Below are 16,287 nucleotides of genomic sequence, written 5' to 3' on the forward strand. Positions count from 1 at the left end.
AATTAAACATTTGTATTAATATAGTACTAGACACAATTTTGATGAAATATACAGCCCTACACATTATTGGCTGAATAACTGGCACGAAGATAACACACAAGCTCAGGCTAAACAGTTCTCGGTTCTATGATTCGAACCGCTGTCCCTGTGCGGTCGGTATAGTATCAGCTGCTCGTGCTCATCACTTCTCTCAACAGTGGCACCAACATGTCTCGGTTCAGTGAACTGTTGGAGTTACTGGAGTAAAATGTAATTCAGGATATTGATTTATTTCGATTCGTAGGCGACTGTCAGGCATGTCTGAAAGTGAGTAACTTTAGTAACTTGTGGATCAGCACTGACACAAGACGCGAACCGTTTCGAACGATTCAGTTCGATTTAGTGTACTGGTTCGACCGGTTCACTAAAAAGAACCGGCCATGTCTACAGTCTGCAGAGAGATGAAGGGGGCAAGAGAAAAGGTGAAGACTGGGGAGTGGAAGCTCCGCAAATACACAAATAGAAAGAGTAAAAGTGTGGGAGACATTTGCTGAAATAATAAAAGATGATGACCAAAGTGCTGGCTTTGCCTTTGTTATGTGTAGGCCTACGTCTTCTTGCGATGCTGTGTTGTTACACGTCTATGGCCCAATAACGCTCAGATGAGTATTTACTACTTTTAGAAAATGCGGTCAGGAAGCGGGTCGGGTACAATATTTTTTTTACTATTTTTTGCGGCCCGAGTTGCGGGCGGGTAGCTGAAAACAACGGTCGGTTGCAGGTTGTTTATACATTGACCCGCGCATCACTGATGTAGAGATATAAAAGAGAAATACCCAGAAAAACCCTTAAACTTCACTCCACATTTTGTCAGAAATGTCAAAATAGAGAAGTGAGACTTTTAAATTTTATTTCCATACTAAATTACATTCATCTGTTCAGCTGTAATTGTAATTATATTTGGTACTACTCAATATTCAGCAATATTATATTGATTTGATAGCACGAACACTATCCACAAGTTTCCGAGGGGCGCTCATGTAAAAAATAAAGTGGGTGAAACTTCCGGTGACGCGGCGGAAGTAGCATTCCAATGGTATTTTGTGTGTTAGTTAGCGAAGAGGCTAGCTGTTTTTCGGAGAATTATTTTACTATTTAAAGACGCAAATCTTTATGAGAGATGTCGTTACGGAGCTCAGGGACAACATGCGCTGTTCGCGGTTGTATGTATAACCGGACTAAACTAATTCAGTGGCTTAAACGTGATTGTTTTGAACATAAGATGAAAACGAAATCACAGTGATACCAACGACTGTAGTTTCCATCACCTCCCAAAAGACAACGAATCTTCCTGTGTACATTTGTTAAAATTCTTAATATTCTATAAACTCTATCAGCATGTGATTGGCTGTTCGCTTCTGATGTTACACCTAAACTCAGGATCAAAGCCTGAGGTGACAGAATACCAAATGTGCCAGTTAATGTATTCAAGCAGCACATTCATTTATAATTTTGAATAAACTCCAAAGCACAATGACTAAGTGTGTATTTTTTATTTTAATTGTTTGTCAGCTCGCACAACTGTCTGTCACCATGCCTTGATGAGTATTGATTATTAATAATGTTATTATAATACTCCCAATCAACTACTGCGGAGGGTAAAGGTACTGTTATTTCACCCTTTTTAATTTCGTTGAGGTTGTGTTCCCACATCGTTAGCTAGTTTGGATCGCTATAACTTGAATGACTGTCAACTGTTGAATGAACGAGTGTCAAACATGTCAAGTAGCGCCTTGTTTACTTCAAACCGGAAGTCGCGCCCACTTTTGACGCAAGGTCTAATGGGGCGTAGGAAACTTGTGGATAGACTGAGAATTGAAATGAGCTGGATGATGACATCACTGTTTTCTGCAGCGCTGCTTTATAGCTGAATCAAACTATTTGATGATCCTCACAACGGAACTGAAGAACTGACTTCAGCTGAATAATGACACTCTTTTTAGAGCTGCTTCACAGCAGAATTGAACTCTGCATATTTTTTTTTAGTAAATCACTGTAAAGCTGCTTTAAAAAAGTCTGTATTGTAAAAAGCGTTATGGAAATAAAAGTGACATGACTTATTCGCTATTATCAGTGTTGATTAGTGACGGACAGTTGTTTTCAGGATAATGTATGGTTGATTGAAAATGCATCCTATATGAAATAAAAGGATTAGTTCACTTAAAAATGAAAATTCTGTCGTCATTTACTCACCTTCAAGTTGTTCCAAACCTGTGTAAATTTCTCTCTTCTGTTGAACACAAAGGAAGGGATTTCGAAGAATATCTGTAACCAGACAGTTGACCGACCCCACTGACTTCCATAGCATTTTTTTCCTATTCTTGAAGTCAATGGGGTCCATCAACTGTCTGGTTACGGACATCCTTCAAAATATCTTTCTCTGTATTCAACAGAGGAAAGAAATTCACACAGGTTTGAAACAACTTGACGGTGAGTAAAATAACAGAATTTTCATTTTTAGGTGAACTACTCCTTTAAACAAACACACTAATTTTCACAAATATATGGTAAATTAAAGCTATATAATATACTATGGAAATAATGTCTATAAAAATATGTAAAATGTTTTAATAGGCATTGACATTTGTTTGTGGTGTTAGGTTGTATATTGTGCGTTGGCCACTACTTATAACATCCTGGGAAGGTCAGTTGCAGCACATCTCAATTCTCACAAGGATGCGTTCAGTCCTTCCGAGTTTGTTCTTTCAAGGTAGCCTGGCATGGCCGATTTCCACTAGAACGTGAGTCCATTCTTTGTGTTCTTGGAATTGAGAAACAGCCACTTTTACCTGAAAAATTCTCTCCTTTTCTGCGTTGCCCGTCTATCCCTTTCTTCTTCTCCAGACCCCTGCAATAAGAACACATTCAGTACAGATTCTCCATCCATTAGATCAATAACTGATTGCCATGATTCGCAGTGAAGTTATTGGCCACTGTTCTTATGAGACCAATAACTGCCATGATGATTCAGCCCATCTACATTTACACATAGCTGATTTAAAGCCTAGACATTTAAGACCGGGCACAAATGTGAAGATGTAAAAAATGAAACCATGGACCTCTGCAAATGTTCCAAAATATACAGAAAGTTTCAAGTCCAATAAAGTGATTAAAGTTTTTGTCATTGGTAATTTATTTGTTTTTAAGGTGGAAAAAGCCTCATCAACCAATAATATATAAGCTTAGGGGAACATGTTGACTTATAATCAAGCCATCACAACATTTTTCCAACATATCGAATATATTTGAGAAATGTACTGTGCTTTGCATTAAATTAAGTGAAATACGCATTTTCATATGGGGTGAAGTCATATGTTCATGACTGAAGTGGACTGTACTTTTCTCAGGTATGTAAACTGTTCTAAAAAAGGGGGTGACAAAAAAAGGCTGTAAATAGTTGATGAAAAAATGCCCTTTACATATACCACTAAAGCACAGTTCCATCTGAAATACAAATCACCTACCTGCAATTCTCACACTTAATGAGGAAGCCATCCTGCATTAGACGGCACTGACACCAGGGAGGTGGAACTGCGCCCTCCACAACCTCCTCCTCCGATGAACTCTCGCTGTCGGCAGAGTTGTCTGGTTCATCGGTGGGCAAACAGGGTCGTGATCGTCCCAGAGTGCCATTGCGTTCCGTGTGGGAGAAAATGGTCTGGGAGAGTGGGGAGGCAGGAGGGGTGGGAGGGGGTGGAGCTCCATAGTTATGATCCTGACAACACACAACGGAAGACTGTTGCATCTTCAAACAACGGTGTTCAGGCACAACAAAAGAGTAAAGGAAAGAGAGGGGGGTGGGGGGGGGGGGATGAAAGGTGGGGAGCAGGGAAAAGGGGCAGGAAGAAAGAAGAGGTGGGAATGAAAAACAAAAAACAAAAAAGTTGCATTCTAAAGTAAACAGTATTTAAATGTTGCCAAGAATGTATGAGCTAAACTTTCTTAAACTGAAACCATAAAAAACAAAAGGAACTTTAAGTAAACTTGATTTTTGAAAAAGTGACGAACACTACTAAAAATATTGTAGGATCCTGCATAAGACAGACTCCTTGAGATGTTCCTCATTTGTGAGTTGCGTTGGATAAAAGCATCTGATAAATTCAAATTCAAATATAATACCTGTCCAGGATGGTTTGTAGTAATGTTAAAGAAAGAGGTATTGAGGTAATGAGTTTGTGGCTATGGGTGTTATACAATAAACACTTTTCATTATAAATGCATGATTCAGTTTAATTATGTGCACAAAACAAAAGTAGCATTATGCAAGAGTTTTTTTTTTTTTTAATATGATTCAGCTCTATGCATTACTTAGGTGCTATTAGGTTACATCAGTGGTTCTCAAAGTGTGGGGCACACCCAGCAGGGGAAAACAAAACTAAAAACTGAAAAGCCGCTGCAACAGCGTTTAAGAGCATGAATAGTGGTTGCTGCTCTGCTTCAAAGTCCTTTTAGGCAAGTCCTGCCACTTGGCCACCATCTTGGCAACGCCTCAGATAGCTATTTCGGACTGACAAGACCAGGTTCCTATCTAAATGAATGGGCAGAGAGTCAGAACTGCATTTTCACTGGTCTATGTATAGAAACAGCAGTAAAATATGATAAAAATCGCTGAAAAAGTTTGATGACTTTGCCCCAAAATAAGGTTTAAAATGCCCTTTCCACACAGGTTATATTTTTATACGGTTCTCATCTCCGCTGTCGCAGACATCAACTGTGCGCATGCGTCAGTGGAACCAGACGATAGGCTTAAATATTTCCCGGCTTTACTGTTAAAATCAGATGATTGGCTTTCCAGGGGGAGGGACGGGGCATGTGCATACAACCGCCATCTTTAGCGTTACGGGTTTTCCCTATATAGTTGTATTGAGGATTTAGGAAGTGGCATGTCTCTATATAAATTGTCTCTGTCTGCTTTTATAAAGTGGAATTGGAATTGGTGTTTTCAATTCAGTGGAATTGAAAACACCAATTCCACTGAATCGTTCTTTAGAGCTCTTCAGTGGACAGCATAACAAGCTGCTATTACAAACACACTGCTCTGCTGCCATGTTTTCAGTCGAGAAGACAAAAGAAGCTGAGCTTGTGAGCCACTGATTATATACCGTATTTTCCGCACTATAAGGCGCACCGGATTATAAGGCGCACCTTCAATGAATGATCTATTTTAGAACATTTTTCATATATAGGCCGCACCAGATTATAAGGCACATAGATACTACAGTCAAACGTTTGACTGGTTTTGCGTTATGCATCCAAGATGTGCTAAAGGGAATGTAGCGAGTGCGCGGCGCCGGAGGTGAGGTGTTTATTTAGAAAGCGTGAGCGCGCTGGGGCGGGCACTTAACTTTTACATTTGCAGCCTGACTCATATGTGTATTCAATGTGCGTCGGCTCGCTGACAGCAACAGCTGGCTGTTTTGAATGAGAAGACCCGGTGACTGTGAACGGGAGCGCTTTTTGAACATTTTGTGACGTGCGAGCAGCGTCGGGGACAGTGTGTCTGTTCGTGTGTCTGTTAGTAAGAGTGAGCGCTCATCAGCGGGCCACGTGATTTACACACATAATCTGATTTATACGAGGTTGAACTGGCTGTGTAACAAAGATGGACACAAGCGCGAGTTCGCGGGTGAATTTAATAACGCGGAGCGTTGTTAACCAATTGATCCATATATAAGGCGCTCCAGATTATAAGGCCCACTGTCGTTTTTTGAGAAAATTAAAGGCTTTTAAGTGCACCTTATAGTGGGGAAAATATGGTATTGTTCTTCCAAAGAATTAATGAAACATTTACATTTATTCTTTATTTAAATTCAAATGCATGTTCTGCACTATTTTTCTCTCACTGTATTTTTCAATGATATTACAAAATTAAACTATTGCAGGTGTTACTGTTTTAATTGCACATTTTTAATTTAAAAAGTTTTTTTTTTTTCATTTGATTGTTTTTTAGAGAAATTATGCATGTCAGAGACGGAGCCTGATTAAAAAAAAAATGGAGGGTTTGGTGGTCACCAAATAAGTTTGAGAACCACTGGGTTACAAATTGATGCTAAAATGACAAATTGATGCTAAAATGACAATAACTCATAACATAACTATACTCCATAATCTATATTATAGGCTAATCTGTTAAAATACAAATAAAGAATAAAAAGAACTTACAGCATAGGGCAGGCCACCATATCCATGATTCTGTGTGTTCCCACAGCTGCGACTTGAGTAATTTTTCTCGTTTACTGCTGGGCTTGCTTCAACTGACTCAGGACTGAGAGAAAGAGAGATTTTTTTAAATGATTGGAAATAAATCGCTAGTTAGTTACACAAGTAACAGTGGTTCTGTAAACTCCAGATGACCACAAGAGGCAGTGTTTGGCGCTGCAATGATCCACTAGTGCTAATCAGATGGGCAGAAATAGGCTTGTCATTTTAAAAATGACAAAGATCTATGCCAGTCCCTTAATTTCAGTTTTCAATAAAGAGAACCACTACTGTTGTTTCATTCCTCCTGACCACCAGAGGCAGTTCTAAGCACTAGTAGATGACCCATATCAACACAGACACAAGGATCACTTCTCAACTGAAAAGTAGTTAAGATCCACTATAGTGATCTGCAGAACTGAACATGTTGAACTGAAAGAGTAAAAATGAAATGGTGGAAGGAGAAACCCAGTCGCCAAAAAAACGAGACGGTTCTAGTAGAACGACAAGTGATAGCACTAGGTATGGCCACCGGGCCTTCCTCCAGATTAGAGTGATCACCACTTCAAGACGTGGTTTGAGACACATTCCAAATGAAACTGGACAAGTGTAAATGTATCTGGTTGTTGAAATCACATGTAAATTTGACTCCTCCCAAAATGGTAAAAAATAAACCTTTAAGAGTGTTAGGCTACCGGGAGATACACTGATATGGACAGCGCTACACACAGCAACACACGTCGCCACATTTACAGAATGCCACGGAAGAGTGAGTATCTTTTCAGCAAACCAACGTGCAAACTGTCGAAAATGAAACAAGGCTGAGTGTCGCATCCTGAAGCTTAACGCACAATTACCATTAAAGGTAGTGAGACTTAATTTATCTTGCACTCGCAATTTGAATTTGAACTCCAATTTGAACTCCGTGTCTTGATTATTGTCTGCTATATTTACTTTTTATTTGTTAAATCTTGGTAATTTGTAGATGAAACGTTGATTAAAATCAAGATACAATTAATGCAAAATGAAATTAACTTTAAATAAAGGCTCAGTGCTTTCTGTTTGAGGTCTCTGTGAAAGTTTTAAACTAGTCTTTGGGTGCCGCTTTCAGGGAACAGTCACATCTGTAACATTGTTTTTTCCTCATAAATCTGGTGGGTAGTATTACTTTAGGATTACGCAGTGTAATTCACAAATTTCACAGAATTACTAAAAAATATTTAGCCACCAAAAAGTTAATGATTTTTTGTGTCCCTCATGAGTATTTCCCTCCTATCAAATATAAAATGCATGTGTTATATTTTTCTAATGTCTGAACTATTTTATTAATGGAGTATGATATATAAACAGAGGTTTCAATAGCCTAAATGGATTTTCTGAGAATTTATATTTGTCACGTCCATAACACTGGAATCGCCCAATTTTAAATAATTTATCCTCAAATAGTTTTGTGGTGTAAGTCTACGAATTTTATAAATTTAACTACTACTAAATTTAAATACTAATAGTAAAGATATGGTAGCTATATTGGATCTGGACGGGAAGGATATCTGAGGGAGTTGGAAGGGGTGTGTCATGATTCTGCCTTCCCTCACTGCGACACAGGTTCGTGGATATGAGTATCGTGATTTCGCTTTTAATTAACATGATCCTTCTTTATTATTATTTAGGAGCAAATGAGGGTCTCTGTTTAAAGAAACGCCGGCTTGCAGCTGCAGTCCAGAGCACCGCAGCGCATATCTTCAAGTTAAGTAGTAACCGAAAGTCCAGTTTAACTGCCACAAGTTGAATGTAAAACAGAAATAATAATAGAATACTATACTAGGGTGATCATATTCATGTCTCAATGTTTTATTATGACAGATAAAAAAACAAATGAAATGATGATAGAAATAATGTCTTCTGTAGAAAAATAAATACATAAATAATAAATAACTAAAAGAAATGCCTCCAAATGTAACAAAAAATAGCTCTCACAAACTTACAAAAACGAACTAACAAAATCTATTTATATCTTTAGTTTTCGTCCTCTTTATCTTGTTTTTCTTCCTCATTCACCTTGTTTGCCCATCTATATTTTGCTGTAGAGAAATGATCTTTCCCAGCAGTTTTTTTTTAAAACCAGGACATTTTCATCACTTAAAAACAGTCAGGACAGGACGTGGAAACAGGACATGTGTAACGCAAAGTTAAGATGTTGCCCAGAGATAAAAACATAGCAGTTGTCGGATGAACAGATGCACGAGAGACGAGAGTTGTCGTATTTCCCCGCGTTTAATAAAACCACTCAAACGTTACACTCGTCCTCATACATGGTATCAAGCGAGAAAAAAAAACACAAACAAAGATCTGGTCACAATAGAAAAATAAAATAAAAGAAAGAATACAAAGAGTCGGCAGAGCGGTTATCTATCTCCTCTCCTCACTTGTCAAAATCTAATAAAGCACAGTGACCGTTTTACACATGTCCCGGGAAAACAGGACTGGTCACCCTATACTATACTATTATTACAGAAATACTAATATAAATATTATCATTTAGCTCTTTATGCTCCGAGACCAGCAGCTCATCATCTTGCCCATAGGTATCTTATCTCTTCTTCGCCGTATGTGTGCTCGGCAAGACCGTTTTGTGTTTGAGCGCCCCCAAGTTGTGTTTTACTGTAACTTCAGAAGTACCAGACACGTGAGCAAACCCGCCAATCTCGTTGGTCGGATTGGTTTTGACGCGGCGCGTCAAACCAAAAAAACGAACCCGAGCCGTTTTTTTAAAAATTACGCTTTTACGCGTGGCGTTTTTCGCGTCGGTGTGAACACTCACATTGGCGCCCATTGTTTAGTCACGAGGCGTTAAACGTCGACGAATATCGCGCGTGAAATTCGTCCCGGTGTGAACAGGCCTTTAGTGTGTATCTGTACTTGAAACATTAAGTATCTGTACTTGAAACATTAATGACATGGTTTTGTTCCCTACAGTTCAAATGGTAGCAAAGCACAAAAAACAAAGATAGCTGGTAATATCTTATGTTTAAATTGTTTAATGGAAAAAAAAAATGGAGGATGTAGTAAAACAATGAAGTCTGCACATTGCCCAGCTAACAAACAAGACAAAAATTAGTAATTCTATTTCTCTCAATTTAAACAAATTATTTTGCTTTTGTCCACTGTATATTTCACATTTCTCTCTGAGTGAAACAGATCCACTCACTTAACCAAGGTGAAACAATTATTCAATTTGAAATGTAATAAGCTAAATGACAATGCAATATGTAAAATGGCATTGCATTTTGTATTTAAATTTACATTTTTAATTACCATTCTAGCAATCTTTGGTGCAAAATGAAAATGAAATGACATAATTTACATTTGCAATTTCATACACTCGTTTTAATATGCATAATTGAAACGCTTTATATGTGGCAAAATGAAAATGCATTACAGAAATGATTAGATATGTGTAACATGTTCAAGCAAAAACTGTGGCAAAATTATCACTCAAATGCTATTTTTATTAATTGCATTTACACTCACAGTCAAGACACTCGCGATTGCATTTTCACGAAATGCCCCGCAATTGATGAAGCAAAATTCAATGTGCACATTGAAAATGCAATCCGAGCCGACCACGCCCCCTCCTGGCCTGTCAATCACTGCATCAAGGCGGGCCTCGGCAACAACAGGTAAACACAGCATATGGCTATCTCACGTGTTTTGAGCTGTTGAAAAAAATTGCTGCGGCAGAGCTAATACGAGCATTAAATCATTTAGCAGATAAAGTGGAGCGTAAACAGAGAAAAGGTAGTATTTCCGAAGATTATTACGTGTATGTAGGTGATAGAACAGTACGTTGTTGGAACGTCTGGGAGAATTTTCTGCCTTATTAGGCGCCGACACCCGTTTGGCTGCTGACCTCTTAAAGGTGGTGGAAGAACAGTTGTAATATTCAGATAGGCCTAGGGGAGCGGGGAGGCCACCTGTGGAGATCCCTGGCGAGTCCATAGAGATGTATGGGTTAAAAGTTAAAGATATCACGGCCTTGTAAGTTATGGGGTTAGTCCATGGACGTTACATCGCCAAATGCAGCAGTGTGGACTGAAGTAAACAACAACTTAATTATATTTTAATATACGCGTAATAATCTTCGGAAATACTACCTTTTCTCTGTTCACGCTCCACTCTATCTGCTAAATGATTTAACGCTCGTATTAGCTCTGCCGCGGCAATTTTTTCAACAGTTCAAAACACGTAACATAGCCATATGCTATGTTTACCTGTTGTTGCCGAGGCACGCCTTGATGCAGTGATTGACAGGCCAGGAGGGGGCGTGGTCGGCTCGGATTGCATTTTCAAAGTGCATGAATTTTGCTACATCCATTGCGGGGCACTTCATGAAAATGCAATCGCGAGTGTCTTGACTGTGAGTGTAAATGCAATTAATAAAAATAGCATTTGAATGATCATTTTGCCACAGTTTTTGCTTGAATATGTCACACATATCTAATCATTTCTGTAATGCATTTTCATTTCAATTTTGCCACTTATAAAGCGTTTCAATTATGCATATTAAAACTAGTGTATGAAATGGCAAATGTAAATTATGTCATTTCATTTTCATTTTGCACCAAACGTTGCTAGAATGGTAATGTAAAATGTAAATTTAAATACAAAATGCAATGCCATTTTACATATTGCATTGTCATTTAGCATATTACATTTCAGATTGAATAATGCTACACATAAGCTTCCATAGCAAACAACCCAAGTTGTTTACTTTTTGCAAACAAAAAAAAAAGTAAACAACCCTCATTAAAATGGGGTTTTTCCATCAAAATAGTTTGCTTTCTGGTGCCAGAACCCATTCTTGGCTAGTGCTCAGCCGGGCAAATTAAGCCTTTTTAAATCCAGCCCTATGATTCCACAAACTTGACATAATGGGTTTTGATGCAACGTGTTATGTGACTGTCTAAAAACAAATGTGGTGTTTTATACAGTTAGGTAGTACTGACACTTTTATGTGGTCTTGTCTCTCCCACTCCAAAAAGGTTTCGAGCAAACTAATTTTTAGACTTTTATGCTGTATAAACCTATGGAATGGATTAAGAAAGGACACCGATCAGGAGCCCACATCAGAACCACATTAGAGGAAAAAGTGCTCATAACTGAAACTTACTCTGATCCAGCGGCCATATCGGTGTAAGGTGTCTCAGGTGTGGTGACTCCCAGTGTGATTACTATGCTCATGACGTCGAGAGCAGCAACACAGGGAAGGGGATGGGGGGAGGGGGGGCAGGGAGGGGTGAGGGGAGGGAGAGGAGAGGAGAGGGGAGGGAAGAGGAGAATCAAGGGCTCCTAATGACAGCAGTGAAGCACTCCTCAGATGGGGCGCTGCTATACCACGTCACACACATCAGGAGACCTAAAATCAGACACAACCACAAAAACAGAGGATTAAATACGTCATGTGTAAATGCCGTTAAAAACCGTGCAAACATTAGCCACTTTTCCACTGTTGGGCCGAACAGTTCTAAGAAAGGTAAGGAAAGGTTCCAGTTATTTTTCCACTTGAGCCTGTTACGGCACGATTACAAACCGTTCTCTGCCCAGAATTCTCAGCATGGTTGCTGCGGACCGTGCTGATAGAATGGATGTAGTGACATCGGCACTTAGGATTGGTCACTTGTCTGTTGCCTGGCTAAACAAGCTATTTGAGCAGCGTAAACAAATTAATAATAAAATTAAAAGAAAAATCTGATCATCCTCCTTAACGTGGTTGCTATTTACATCTAATAGCATCTGTAAACTCTTGCATCATTTCCGCATTAGATTGCTGCTCATCATGAAATGAAATGGTTAGGCAAAGAGAACGGTTTGGCCCAATGGTGGAAACGTGGCTTTTATAGCACCCACAAAAAAAGAAAACACTAAAACAAATTATTTACGTAGCTCATCAAGGAGTGTGCCCTTTAGATAATTGCAATTGTGTGTAGCGGTGGGTGGTGTACTACTTTAAACCAAAAACTGGAATAGAAATTTCAAACAGCTGTTTTCGCTTTTTAAAGGGTACATAATATCATGCTTTTAAATCATTCATTTTTACATATAAATCATACCGTTGTGGTCTATATAAAACATAACTGCAATGCTTGGGTCTGAATTCCTCATTATTATAGCTCCACAAGCCCCTTTTCTACCCCTTTTCTGATGTGCGTCTCTGAACGACCAGTTTCAAAGCGGCCCCTTTAAATAAAAAGGAGATGCGTCATAGCCCGCCCGCTCTCCAGGTCGATGAGTTCACGGTCAGTTCAACTCCTCACGTTCGGCCATTATTGTAGTTTGATTTTGTAGGAGCGCATACATTATGAGTGCAACTAAGTCAGTTTGACTAACTGTCAGTTTAAACATAAAGCGCAAGAAGACTAGAACTTGCGCAATGTTTTCTGTCAGCCTTACTGAGGTGTATTTTTGTCCCACCAAAGCCTTTTTTGACCGGTGAGTGATGCAGAATGTAGATGACTGACTGCTGCGCTTGTTTAACTGAGAGAATGAGCAGAGAGTGAAAGCCCCGGTCACGTGGTCGCCGTCTTCTACATATATATATATATATATATATATATATATATATATATATATATATTGAACGTAACATATCCGTAACGACTCACTCTCTCTCTCTTTTTTTTTTCTGAACTACCACTGGTTGTGAATTGGGCTAAAATAACATTGTCTTATCTTCTCTGAAAAGCTTTTTCCACACATTCAGATGACAAACCACACTAAAAAAAAAAAAAAAAAACTACTACAAAAAAATCTATCTACTGATGAAATGTTTTCTGTGTTGGACAAACCTTGTGCGATGTCTTGAACTGCCTGGATAATCACACAACGTGTGTAGTGGTCCTTAATGAAATGTCCGATTCGCGAACTAATGACTCATTTGAACCGATTCACTTTAATGAATGTCCAACACTCAACTCAAGACAAGAGACATAAATCGGAAACACTTTACAATAAGGTTCCATTTATTATAGTCTAGTTAACTACATTAGTTAACATTCTATTAATATTAGTTTCTATGCGGATTTACTCAATGACAAAACCAGTCATTCTAGAATGATTCATTCTTTCCAAATAGAGCTCTTAGACTTTAATAAACGGAACCTTATTTATTTGAATGACATCTGATGAGATTGAAATTTTTTATAATCGCAGACAAATCAAATATCCCAATGTCATTTTTTTTTAACAAAAATAGTGCAACCATAATCCTCCCTCTGTTTTCCATGCAGAGATATCGACATCTGTAAATATCGGTATCGACCATAACAGCCATATTAATATCGGTTATCAGTATTGGCCACAAATTCTCACGTCGGTGCATTACTAAGCCTAGTATTAGTTTCTGTACTATCAAAAGTGGCATTAAGAATTGTGAAATAATAAACAATATAACATAATAGCATGTCTTCAAACCTGTGTGTTCAAAAATTAGGTCCTTAAATTTACTCTCAGAACTGAAGACAAGCAGCAAGAGAAGAGAGCAAAATAATGGGAAAGTGTTAAATAAAAAGCACAAATTAAAGCTGCAATACCTAAGATTTAGATGCCGCTAGAGGGCGCTACATTCAAAACAACAACAACGGCTTTGCTTGATGACGACGTGGAGGAACGCGGAATGATGGGAACTGTTGTTTTCAACTCCACCGTGGATAAATCAGTCAGACTGGAATCGAAAATTAGTTGTCATGGATGAGGTAAAGTTCGATTTCTAAACGTTGCGTTTAATGACATGCTTGTTTTTCATTAAACTGAAACAACCGCAAGAAAAGTCAGGTTTAAAAGTAAATTAGTTATTGTACGAGTCAATGGACGAAGCTATGGTGGAGAGGGTTTGAAGGGGCAGGACTCTTGCAAGGAGTCGACGTGGCTGGTCCTCCTTGGTAACTTTATAAAAATCAAAAATCAATTTAATGTACATTTGACACATCTTTTCATGTCATGTAAGTATTCAACCACAGCTAGTTTTTTTTTTTTTTTTTTTTTTTATAAGTATTTTTATTAGGATTTTAAATTTTACAAAAAAGCAAAAGAAAACAAAATACATTTAGATGTATACAACTCAATGAATGATAAAACCACAGCTAGTTTCACAAAATTAACGTTAAGGGGGGGTCGCACACCGGACGAGAAGCTGCCACATCTTTAAAATTCGAACACATTATTATCTATAAGTGTACACATACCGGCGGCGCCATTCGGCGTCTACGCGGCGCCCAGCTACGGCTCAGGACCGTGTTCAAAATCCTGCTGCGCCACAGAGCGCCATTTACATAGTTTTAAATAAAATTTTAATTATTTTTGTCTCAAATCGTTGCTAATGGATCCTGACTTCGCCCTATGCTGCAATATGCATTTAGTTTTGCAGTCATTTACAGAAATCAGTTGCTTGAATGACAATTGCTGATGTTATTTTTAGATTTTTCAGCTGAGATTCTCAATTCATTCAGTTAACGGATGCTCTGAGGTAAAGTTTTCAGAATGCAGACTCAGCAACGATTGTATTTAATTGTACAGTACAATCATAACATAGAACAGACATTATCTTCATTTCATGTCATTAAACATAACAATATTGCTGGCCATACACTGATGAGAAAGTGCGTGTCCAGTGTTCGATACTGTGGAGTTGTCCTAAACGTGGCGCGGCGCTTCTCGTCCGGTGTGTGACCCCCTTTACAGCCAACAGTTCACATTCCGAGAATAAATGAAAAGAATAATTGTGCTCCATTCTATAACAAATGCGCGAAACAAGCTGACGTTTGTTGCTTGATAGACGCTGTTCGCACAACTACAACTACCGCATTTGTCCAGGACTACACGTAGTACGAGCGGAAACCGAGGTAAGCGGATATGATGCGATTGACTGGCGACTCCCAGCTCACCCCTGCTCACACGCCCCGTTTCCTTGGTTAAAATCTCAATTTTCTCACAATTTAAACTTTGTTTGAAACATTTGGAATATTGTGCGTTATCATCATAACTAAATATATAACACTGGCCTTGTGATTTTGGGATATTTTAATGCAAAAATCTTAGGTATTCCACCTTTAAAGGTCACAAAATATAGCTCTTTTTTATTCATAAGATATAATCCCATATTATTTTGTGTACTATGTGTGAGCTAACGTGCGAGTGAAATTACAAATCATGAAAAGATATTATTGCCCTCAGTGCTGTAGAATTTGGAATTACAAAAATAGGGTGAAACTGCAGAACTAACTACCACCAATCTTTATATCTTGCTTCACATGCTGTTCTTTGCTCGTCCTGAATTATACAAGATCAACATGTCTGCAACAAGCTATGCATGGGTCGATATTCTTAAGCACATAGGCTACGTTCACACTGCAGGGCTTAATGCTCAATTCCGATTTTTGGAAAAAATTCGATTTTTTTGCAAGGCCGTTCACATTTCCAAATAAATGCGACCTTTTGTGATCTCCTGTGTGAACGTGAAATGACCCAGAAGTGACCCGCATGCGCAGAAGAGAAATCAACGGTCAACGACGTCACTTGTTGTTTGTGGAATAGTTCTTTTTTTTTTTCATATGTTGCGAGCTTTTGTTTTATTATTATTATTGCCACAGCCCATATACCAGGGTTCCTCAATAGGCGGCATCCGGCCCGCGGGCCGCCTATTGAGGAACCCTGGTATATGGGAAAGGAAAATGTTTGGCCCGCGCTCATTTCCAGGTTGTCATGGTAACCATCAGTGTAAGCAAAAATTCAAACGCAGTATCTAGGCATTCGCGCGCAACGGAAATATGGCAAGTGCGAAGAAAAGAAAAGTGGACACAGAAAACAGACGATTCAAATCTGAATAGACTGAACAATTTTGTTTTATTTTGCCTGACCACCACAACGCAAAGCCAACGTGTTTGCTATGCACGCAGACCGTGGCTGTCTGTAAGTCTGACAATATCAAACGCCATTTTAACATCTGCTCAAAATTTCTTGAATAAAACAGACTCGTTTGAAAAAGAAAATAAAAAA

At 38.6% G+C, this 16,287-nt stretch overlaps 1 protein-coding gene across 4 annotated transcripts in view; it reads right to left on the reverse strand.

Annotated features, from left to right (window-relative positions):
- The window catches only part of setd5 (SET domain containing 5), a 58,443-nt gene that overhangs the window by 24,038 nt on the left and 18,118 nt on the right, over nt 1-16,287 (reverse strand). For 3 of the 4 annotated variants that reach the window (XM_039655631.2, XM_039655628.2, XM_039655627.2), the window contains exons 2-5: nt 11,408-11,653; nt 6,202-6,304; nt 3,504-3,784; nt 2,829-2,887 (exon numbers count right to left, since the gene is read on the reverse strand). In XM_039655631.2, the coding sequence (XP_039511565.2) occupies nt 2,829-2,887; nt 3,504-3,784; nt 6,202-6,304; nt 11,408-11,478 (514 nt within the window). In that variant the 5' untranslated portion in view covers nt 11,479-11,653. The remainder of the gene's footprint in view (nt 1-2,828; nt 2,888-3,503; nt 3,785-6,201; nt 6,305-11,407; nt 11,654-16,287) is intronic. The other variant, XM_039655630.2, reaches the window with a different exon arrangement.

Source organism: Pimephales promelas, chromosome 8, assembly GCF_988280905.1.
Source record: "Pimephales promelas chromosome 8, fPimPro1.hap1.1, whole genome shotgun sequence".
Taxonomy (NCBI): Eukaryota; Metazoa; Chordata; class Actinopteri; order Cypriniformes; family Leuciscidae; genus Pimephales; species Pimephales promelas.